This window comes from Pongo abelii, chromosome 11 (genome assembly GCF_028885655.2).
Source record: "Pongo abelii isolate AG06213 chromosome 11, NHGRI_mPonAbe1-v2.0_pri, whole genome shotgun sequence".
NCBI lineage: Eukaryota > Metazoa > Chordata > Mammalia > Primates > Hominidae > Pongo > Pongo abelii.
This window is the reverse complement of record NC_071996.2, coordinates 135900770-135910000: the sequence shown is the minus strand read 5'-3', so window position 1 is coordinate 135910000 and position 9231 is coordinate 135900770. Positions and strand designations below refer to the sequence as shown.

The 9231-nt window shown below is 54.6% G+C and overlaps 1 protein-coding gene and 1 long non-coding RNA gene across 5 annotated transcripts in view; one reads left to right on the top strand and one right to left on the bottom strand.

Annotated features, from left to right (window-relative positions):
* LOC100436725 (alkaline phosphatase, placental type) overlaps positions 1-2874 on the bottom strand; it is a 4087-nt gene extending 1213 nt beyond the window's left edge. The window contains exons 1-11 of the mRNA XM_063713124.1: positions 2799-2874; positions 2593-2709; positions 2364-2479; positions 1991-2165; positions 1742-1914; positions 1360-1494; positions 1188-1260; positions 923-1057; positions 642-833; positions 306-422; positions 1-181 (exon numbers count right to left, since the gene is read on the bottom strand). The exon at positions 1-181 is cut by the window's left edge and continues 1213 nt beyond it. Of these exons, the coding sequence (XP_063569194.1) occupies positions 1-181; positions 306-422; positions 642-833; positions 923-1057; positions 1188-1260; positions 1360-1494; positions 1742-1914; positions 1991-2165; positions 2364-2479; positions 2593-2709; positions 2799-2874 (1490 nt within the window). The remainder of the gene's footprint in view (positions 182-305; positions 423-641; positions 834-922; positions 1058-1187; positions 1261-1359; positions 1495-1741; positions 1915-1990; positions 2166-2363; positions 2480-2592; positions 2710-2798) is intronic.
* LOC112132290 (uncharacterized) overlaps positions 1-7316 on the top strand; it is a 7537-nt gene extending 221 nt beyond the window's left edge. The window contains exons 1-6 of one of the 4 annotated variants that reach the window (XR_010136123.1): positions 1-83; positions 636-792; positions 1920-2111; positions 2445-2735; positions 5107-5318; positions 6647-7316. The exon at positions 1-83 is cut by the window's left edge and continues 221 nt beyond it. This is a non-coding gene — a long non-coding RNA (uncharacterized LOC112132290). Of the gene's footprint in view, positions 185-635; positions 793-908; positions 2112-2444; positions 2736-5106; positions 5319-6646 lie in introns of all 4 variants that reach the window. The other 3 variants (XR_010136122.1, XR_002914104.3, XR_010136124.1) reach the window with 3 other exon arrangements.
* Positions 7317-9231: the final 1915 nt, after the last annotated feature.

The window sequence follows — 9231 nt, the reverse complement described above, 5'->3', positions numbered from 1 at the left end:
TCGCAGGCCGTGTAGGGCTCCAGGCAGGCGGCGAAGGCCATGACGTGCGCTACAAAGGTCTGCTCCTGCACGCCGTGAACCAGGTGCGCCTGCGGGCCGCGCGCGAACACCGCCACGTCCTCGCCTGCGTGGGTCTCTTCATCCAGGGGCACTGCTGACTGCTGCCGATACTCGGGGCTCTCTGGTAGGAGGGTTCAGTTTCGTTAGGAGGGTTCAGTTCCAGGCAGACAGGAGGTGACCCCTTCCCGCCAGCCCCCCATCCTTGGCACCCTGGTCCCCCTCAGGGGCCACCCCGCGGCACTCACCGCTCTCGCTCTCGGTAACATCCGGCCGGGCGCCGTCCTTGAGCACATAGCCCGGACCGTTTCCGTAGAGGAGGACCGTGTAGGCCTTCCTGTCCCGGGCCTTGCCAGGGGCCAGCCCTGCAGAGAGAGGGGTACCAGTGGTTGAGCTGAACACAGCTGTGGAGTGCCTCCCACGTGCTAGGCACCGCCACTTTTTGCCTGGTCAGGGGCTTAGTCCTCAGGAGACCCTACAGGGCTGGTGCCAGCATTACTCCCATTTGCCAGAGGAGGAGACTGAGGCTCAGATTTCACCCACTTAATTGATGCAGCAGCACCTGCCACTCTCCCCAGGCCTACCGAAGATGGAGCTCCCTCGCAGGGGGTAGCCTCCGAAGGAGAAGACGTGGGAGTGGTCAGCAGTGACGAGGCTCAGCGTGTCCTCCTCGCTGGTGAGCTGGCCCGCCCTCTCAATGGCGTCGTCGAACATGATCGTCTCAGTCAGTGCCCGGTAAGCCCTGCTTTCATGATGGCCATGGTCGATGCGACCGCCTGCAGGAAGGCCAGAGGGGGGAGATGCTGAACCTGCCCTGCTCCAACCCCCAACCCCCAACCCCCACTCCGCAGGGGCCACCACGCACCCTCCACGAAGAGGAAGAAGCCGCGGGGGTTCCTGCTCAGCAGGCGCAGGGCAGCCTCAGTCATCTCCATCAGGGAGGGGTCCAGTGTGGAGTCTCGGTGGATCTCGTATTTCATGTCTCCGGGCTCAAAGAGACCTGTGGGACAAGGGGTCCCGTGGTGACTGGCAGGCTGGGGGTGGGAGGGTGCTGGCGGATGTGCACGCAGGCTCAGAAGGTGCCATCTGAGGCCATCTGAGGGATGCCAGGGCAGGAAGGGGGTCATTACCCATGAGATGGGTCACAGACGGGTCCAGGGACGCCTGCATGAGCTCAGTGCGGTTCCACACATACCGGGCACCCTGTGGGGAGGGAGAGAGCCAGGTCTCAGCCCACAGCCCCAAGCCCCACACCTCTGCCCTCCCCCTGCTGTGCCCCCTGCACCCGCCAGCCCCCATCACCTGGTGCTTTGCCAGCCATTCCTGCACCAGATTCTTCCCATCCAGCCTGGTCCCACCTTGGCTGTAGTCATCTGGGTACTCAGGGTCTGGGGTCCCCATGGGAAACATGTACTTTCGGCCTCCACCTAGGATCACCTGGGAACAGAGGATGGGGCAGGTGGGTTTGGGGACCTGGCTGGCCCTGTGCCACTTCCTCATGCACAGCCCAACTCCCCTCCCCAAGGCTATGGGAATGGCCCCACCAGGGTTTCACCTTCTACGCCCCCAACCCCACCTCCAGACCCTGCTGGCCTGGATAAGGCTTTTGGTTGCCTGGGTCTGAGCTGGTGCCCCCTCCCTGCTACTTTCTGCCCAACCCCAGCCCTTGGCCCTGGGGTCACACATCAATGTCCATGTTGGAGATGAGCTGCGTGGCGATGTCCTTGCAGCCCTCCCGGCGGGCCGAGCAAGGCATGTTGGCGTCCGAGTACCAGCTACGGTTCACCGTGTGGGCGTAGGCGCCGGCTGGCGAGGCGTGCTGCACCCGTGTGGTGGTCACCACTCCCACTGACTTCCCTAAGGGTGTCAGAGGTCAGGATATGCGATGGAGGTCTGTGACCTGGCCCTGACCCCGCAGCGGGCCCCAGCTCACCTGCTTTCTTGGCCCGATTCATCACGGAGATGACCTCGTTGCCGCGTGTCGTGTTGCACTGGTTAAAGCGGGCGGCTGCACTCAAGCCGATGGTCTGGAAGTTGCCCTTGACCCCGCACAGGTAGGCCGTGGCTGTGGCTGCGCTGTCTGGCACATGTTTGTCTACATTGTATGTCTGGGGACAGAGACACTCTGAGCTCTTCTCTGGGGCAGACACAGAGACCCAGACCCTGATCTCTGTCCTCTGGGATTCCAACTGCCTCCAGCTCCTTACTCGAGCCCCAGCTGTTTAAGGTCCCTGCCTCCTATCACACTCCATAGCCCAGGATTCCCCTTCTCTGCTTGGAGGACTCTGAGGTGGCCCAGCACTTACCTTGGACAGAGCCACGTATGGGAAGCGGTCCATGGCCAGGGGGATCTCAGGCCCCAGTTTGTCCTTCTTCTGCCCCTTTAGGATCCGGGCAGCTGTCACCGTAGACACTCCCATCCCTGAAGGAACAGAAATGTGTGAGGCTTGGTCCCCAGGGTTGTCCTGGAACCACTGAGTGTCCGGGCACCGGGGCTGTGAGGGCTGTGGGGCTGGACAGGCCTTGCTCACTCACCATCGCCCAGGAAGATGATGAGGTTCTTGGCAGCTGTCTGTACGGGCTGCAGCTTCTTGGCAGCACCCAGGGCCTCGGCTGCCTGGCGGTTCCAGAAGTCCGGGTTCTCCTCCTCAACTGGCCAGGGGGAGAGCAAAGATCAGGTCAGCCTGGGCTGGGGGGTGCCCTGTGTGTGTGTGTAGGGGCAGCTGGGGGAGCCTCATTACCTGGGATGATGCACAGGGAGAGCTGTAGCTTCAGGCACAGCAGCAGCAGCAGCAGCAGCATGCAGGGCCCCCGCATGTCTGGAGGGCAGCAGGACAGTGGCGAGGCAGGAATTCTGGGTATGGAGTATGAGCTGCACTCCAGGCTGCCTGTGTTTAAATCAGGGAGAACTGTGTCCCGGCTTCTCCCCTTGTTGCCATCTTGACCCTGCCCAGCCTCTTGACCTGAAGCCACACTGGCTGAAGGGAGTGGCAGGGTGTGGCTGGGCCGGGCCGGGCTGGGGATGGGGTCCTGAGAAAGGCAGCTCAGGTTGGGACCAGGTGTCCCCCAGGGAAGGGTGCGGTATTGGGTACAGATGCCATTTGGGTGAGTGTGGTGTGCCTCCTGCAGCCATGAGCCCCTCCCCCAACCCCTGCTCACTGTGTCTTGTGTGGAACAAGACACCCTGTCACTGGTTCATTCACCCATTTTTTTCTATATTTCCCAGAAGCTGGGGCCAGGCTCTGTTCTGGTGTCGAGAGGAGGGGAGGCTGGAAGCACACAGTCTGGGCCAGGGCCTGGGTTCAGCCTCCTGATGCCAGGAGCCTAGGCCCTGTTGGGAAAGGGGCACGTGGGGGGCTTTGCTGCCCTGGCACCCCCTTGCTCCATCATCTTACCTTGGCCTGGACAGGTGGAGCTGGCAGGAATCTGGGCCCAGAGCTCTAGGGCTGTGGGCAGCTGTGGGGCCAATGGTGACAACACTGAGTGGGGCCGGGCCAGTCCTGTCCATTGCTCACATGTTGTGTGTGATTGTGTATGTGTTTGTGTGGGTGCACTCGCACTAATGTTTGGATGACGCAGGTGGGGGAGAGTCCACCCTAGCCCAACCACAGCAGCCCCTTCTCCACTCATGCCTGCTTGCCCCAGCCCCAGGCTTGGCCCCCAGAACCCAGGGGACCTCACCTGCTGCTCAGCCTCTGCCTTTCCTGCCCCACTCCCCACCACCCCCACGGGCCTCCCCTCAGGCCGAGCTTTCTGGAATCCTCCTGCCTGCCCCCTACCTGGCTTCCTGCTGGTCATCCTGGGGCTCTCAGGGAAGATGTCACCCTCATGGGGACATTCGTGCCTCCTGCTTATTGCCCCCTTAGTTCCTTCTACCTCCTGCTTCATCTTGCTGAGTTAGGAAATTTCTGGGCTAAATTTCAGAGGAGACTCACTAACGGGCAGGCCCTTAATTAATTCATTGATTCACTCTAAAGTCAAGGCCAGTCAGGAGCCTTTGCTACCACCCGACAATTATTTTTCAAGCTGGAATCTTTTGGTTTTGGAGACAGGGTCCCATTCTGTCAGCCAGGTTGGAGTGTGACGGCTGAGTCACGGCTCCCTGCAGCTTCGGACCTCCCAGGCTCAAGCAATCTTCCCACCTCAGCCTCTCATGTAGCTGGCACCAATGGCATGTGCCACCACACCTGACTCATTTTTTATTTTGTGTAAAGACATGGTTTTGCTATGTTGCCCAGGCTGGTCTTGAACCCCCACCTCAGCCTCCCAAAGTGTCTGAATTTACAGACATGAGCCACTGCGCTCACCTTCCTCTTTATTTATTTATTTATTTATTTATTTATTTATTTATTTTTTGAGGCAGGGTCTCATTCTGTCACCAGGCTGGACTGCGGTGGCGTGATCATGGCTCACTGCCTCAGCCTTAGCCTCAGCCTCCCCAGTAGCTGGGCTTATTGGCACCAGCCACCGTACCTGACTAATTTTTTTGTTTTGTTTTGTAGAGTCTCACTCTGTTGCCCAGGCTGCTCTCAAACTCCTGGCTTCAAGTGATCCTCCTGCCTCAGCCTCTCAGACCACTGGGATCACAAGTGTGAGCCACTGGGCCCAGCTGGGTGTTGTCGTTTGGCAACAACATTCGTTCCCAGCCCCTGCCATGCTGTCCCCTGAGTGGCAAGGGCTGTCGCCATATTTCCCAGTGAAATGCCCTGGTAAGATCTGGAGGGCAGGAGGCAGGCAGAAGCCATTCATCCGTGGTTGGCGGTAGCTGGTGAGGAGGTGAATTCAGCCCTGCCCGGCCACTTTGGGGGGCCGAGGCAGGTGGATCACCTGAGGTCGGGAGTTCAAGACCAGCCTTACCAACATGGATAAACCCCATCTCTACTAAAAAATACAAAATTAGCCTGGCATGGTGGTGCATTCCTGTAAGGTGGGCACTGAGCTGGAACATGGTCTGGACTGCACAGAGCTTGGTATCACCAAGGGCATCAGGTGGTAGAGGGTGCTAAGGGATCTAGATGGGGCCCTACAGGACCAGCCCTTCCTTCCCAGGAAACAGAAGGACCAAGACGACCAATCCTCTGAGAATACACGCCACAGCCTGGGCCTCCTGTTGCCCCAGGTAACAGCAACCAAGAATCCCAGGAATGGAGGCTTTAGCTCTTCCTCCAGCCCGGGAAGACCTGCTGCTTCTGCCTTGAAATCCCTGGACCTCAGAGGAAGGGCTGTAACCAGACATTATGACAGGCGACTCTGGCATGAAGGTAGGAGGCAGGGTGGCCAAGCATCCCCATGTGGCCAGGGTGTCACCATAGACTTTGAATGTGGACAAATATCCTTTGTTTACTGCAAGTGACATTGGTGTGTGTCTGGTCTCCAGTCTTGCTCAGGCACCTGAAAAAATTCACAACATAGTGAGCAACATAGCAAGACCCTGTTTCTATTTTATTTTATTTATGTATTTATTTATATTTTTTTGAGATGGAGTCCCACTCTGTCCCCCAAGCTGGAGTGCAGTGACGCCATCTCAGCTCACTGCAATCTCCACCTCCCAGGTTCAAGTGATGTTCCTGCCTCAGCCTCTTGAGTAGCTGGGATTACAGGCGCCCGCCACCACGCCCAGCTAATTTTTGTATTTTTATTTTTTAATTTTTGTTTATTTACTTGTTTTAGAGACAGAATCTCGCTCTGTCGCCCAGGTTGGAGTGCAATGGTGAGATCTCTGCTCACTGCAACCTCCGCCTCCCAGGTTCAAGGGATTCTCCCACCTCAGCCTCCCGAGTAGCTGGGATTACAGGCACCTGCTACCACACCTGATTCATTTTGTATTTTTAGCGGAGATGGGGTTTCACCATGTTGGCCAAGCTGGTCTCGAACTCCTGACCTCAGGCAATCCACCTGCCTTGGCCTTCCAAAGTGTTGGGATTACAGGCGTAAGCCACTGCGCCTGGCTGGTTTTTGTATTTTTAGTAGAGACGGGGCTTCACCATGTCGGCCAGGCTGGTCTCGAACTCCTGACCTCAAGTGATCTGCCCACCTCGGCCTCCCAAAGTGCTGGGATTACAGGCTTGAGTCACCGCACCTGGCCAAAAGCTATTAAAAGAAAAGGAGTGTCAAAAAATTTAGGCCGTGCTGGGGGTGGAGGCCCACACCTGTAATCACAGCACTTTGGGAGGAGAGGCTTAAGCCCAGGACTTCCAGACCAGCCTGGGCAACATGGTGAAACCCCATCTCTACCAAAAATGCAAAAATTAAATGGGCAAGGTGGTACACACCTGTAGTCCCCACTACTCGGGAGGCTGAGGTGGAAGAATCTCTTGGGCCCAGGAGGTTAAGCTGCAGTGAGCTGTGATTCCCCCACTGCACTCCATCCTGGGCTGCAGAGCAAGACTCTGTCTCAAAAAAAAAAAAAAAAAAAAAAAAACAAAGTCAATGGTTCCCTTTGGTGGGGAAGGAAGAAGTGGGGTTTGAATGGGGGGCGGGGTACATGTAGGGGGATCCTGGCCGTAGTCAATTTCTTGATCTGAGTGGTATTACTTCGGCGTTCAATTCTGTAACTCTTCTTTAGGCCATATCTTTCTGTTTTCTGCAGTTTTAATGTTTGACATATCTCAAAAGGAAAGAAAGAAAAGGAAGGAACAAGCTTGCCGTTTGATCCAGATTAGATGCAACTGTTCCAGCTGCGTTTTCCATTTTCATTTCAGCCAGTATTTTTCAAAATGTGACATGCACATATTTCCAAAGGGCGGTACTGAAACAGGACAGGTCGTCAAGGAAGTGACCATGTTCTTGGGATGCAGCAAGCGTGGAGACCACACAGTCAACACAATAAGCCTCAGCATTCGAATTGTAATTGAGCTCATTCACGCAAAGCTATCTTCAGTGGGGACTTTTCTTTCTAGAGAGCATGCGCATTTTGATTTTACCTATCCTCAAACTGACGCTTTGCTCATTATAATAGTAAAAATCACACCCCGGGTGGAGATTTAAGAAGCTAATGAGACATGCGACGTATGAACCAGCATGTACAGCTACTCACATGTGCACCCAGAGGACCACCCAGAACATGCTTACTAGCAACACCTCTTCCCAACCCCTCATGAATAATCATGTAAGATTTCCATAAAGGGAGTCTCCCTAATGCCAACCTTTGCTGTCTCATCTTTATGAGCAGCCTGCCCTGAATTCTTCTCTCTGCCTATTCTGCACTTCACTTTCAAGATATTCTTTTTCTTTTGCAATAAATTATCGTATGCTGCGTCTCCTTTGCTGTTGCGTCTCTTGTTTAAATTATTTTAAGCTGAGAAGACAGGAACTGAAGTCTCACATCAGCAGCCAACAGTACTCCAGATTATTTCAGGTGGTGTGGGTGTCAAAGCAATTCCATCTTGGGGGCTGATCCACCAGGTTGATGAATGCCAGTTCTCGGAGGGCCTCTGAGATTTCCCGTTCATGTCGTGTTTTTTGTGCAGGAGCACCTACTTCCCGTAAATCCTGCCCTTAGGACAAAACAACTTTGATGTTATCATATTTCAATTGTCCTACACATCCCTTTGAGGTCACCCCTCCCCTGTGGCCCTCGGTCTTGGGGGGTAAAGCTACCATCTTTTCTCACCGCTACCTGAGACTCAGACATAGCTTCTGTTTGTAAATCTCTATTAAATGTTTTTTTTCTAAGAAACTGGATATGTCAGCAATTCTCCTGCCTCGGCCTCCTGCAGTGGCTCACATCTTTATAGGAGGCTGAGGTGGGTTGATTGCTGGAACCCAGGACTTTGAGACCAGCCTGGGCAACATGGCAAGACACTGTCTCTACCAAAAAATGTAAAAATTAGCTGGGCATGGTGGCATATGCCTGTAGCCCCAGCTACTTGGGAGGCTGAGGTGGGAGGATTGCTTAAACCCAGGAGGTGGAGGCTGCAGTGCGCTGAGATTGTGTCAGTCTACTCCAGCCTGGGCAGCAGAGTGAGACCCTGCCAAAACAAAACAACAACAACAAAAGCCCCAGATACTCCTGAAAAGCAGTGTAGGTCACCAGGAGGCTTGCTGTCTTGTCATTTCAACATGCGTGTCTGCTTCAGTTGATGCATTACTGTGGGAACAGCAAGACGAGCTGGCGATTCCACACACTCCCCTTGTTCAGCAAGCAAACAGTGCACAGCTATGCGGTTATCTAAAACTACTCCAGGCTGGGCATGGTGGCTCACACCTGTAATCCCAACACTTTGGGAGGCTGAGGTGGGTGGATCACTTGAGGCCAGGAGTTCGAGACCAGCCTCACCAATATGGTGAAACCCCATCTCTACTAAAAATACAAAAATTAGCAGGGTATTTATGGTGGTACATGCCTGTAATCCCAGCTACATGGGAGGCTGAGGCAGCAGAATCGCTCGAACCCGGGAGGCGGAGGTGGCAGTGAGCTGAGATTGCACCACTGTACTCCAGCCTGGGTGACTAAGCGAGACTCTGTCTCAAAAAAAAATAAAATAAAATAAAATAAAATAATAATAATAATAAAACTACTCCAGCTAAGGAGTCTAGGGACTTGCTGGGCAGCCATAGCAGCCTCCATCTGGCTTGCTTTGATCCACAGGGCAGCCCTCAGGAGCACAGGTCTGTGTCTTGGGTAGCAGCAGTCACTAAGGCTGTCCTTTCTAACTAGGGATCAGTTAGGTTATTACTACATCCAGGCAAAGCCACGCCTGCCCGAAGGACTTCCTGACTCATTAAGGCCTGCCCGTCAGATGGAGTGCTGTCTGGCTCACCACCAAGGGAAAAGAGGAGCTCGCCTTCTTTTAGGAAGGGTAAGGGATAGCCCATCTGGGATGCCCAATAGAAACGAGGGCTTCGTGGTCCCTAAAAGGGTCCATGTAAGGAGTACTCAGTCCACAATTCTTTTAGGGGTCTTTGGATGTTCAGATAGGGACATGTAAAAAGCTGTGAACTGTTGGGTTAAGGGGTCGCTGTGATCCAGGACAGATTGGCTTCGGTGACACATCCAACAGTGGATGAGTTGGCGGATGAAGCAAGAGCTTGTGAAATACTAAGCAGTGAGCTGTCCTTCCATCCAGAGGCAGGAAGGCTCTGGAGAACAATAACAGCCAGAAAAGCGTATGTTCCCTTTATGATTTCTTAGGGTCTTTGGCTGGGCTTTGAACTCTGCCAGTTTCCCCTGGA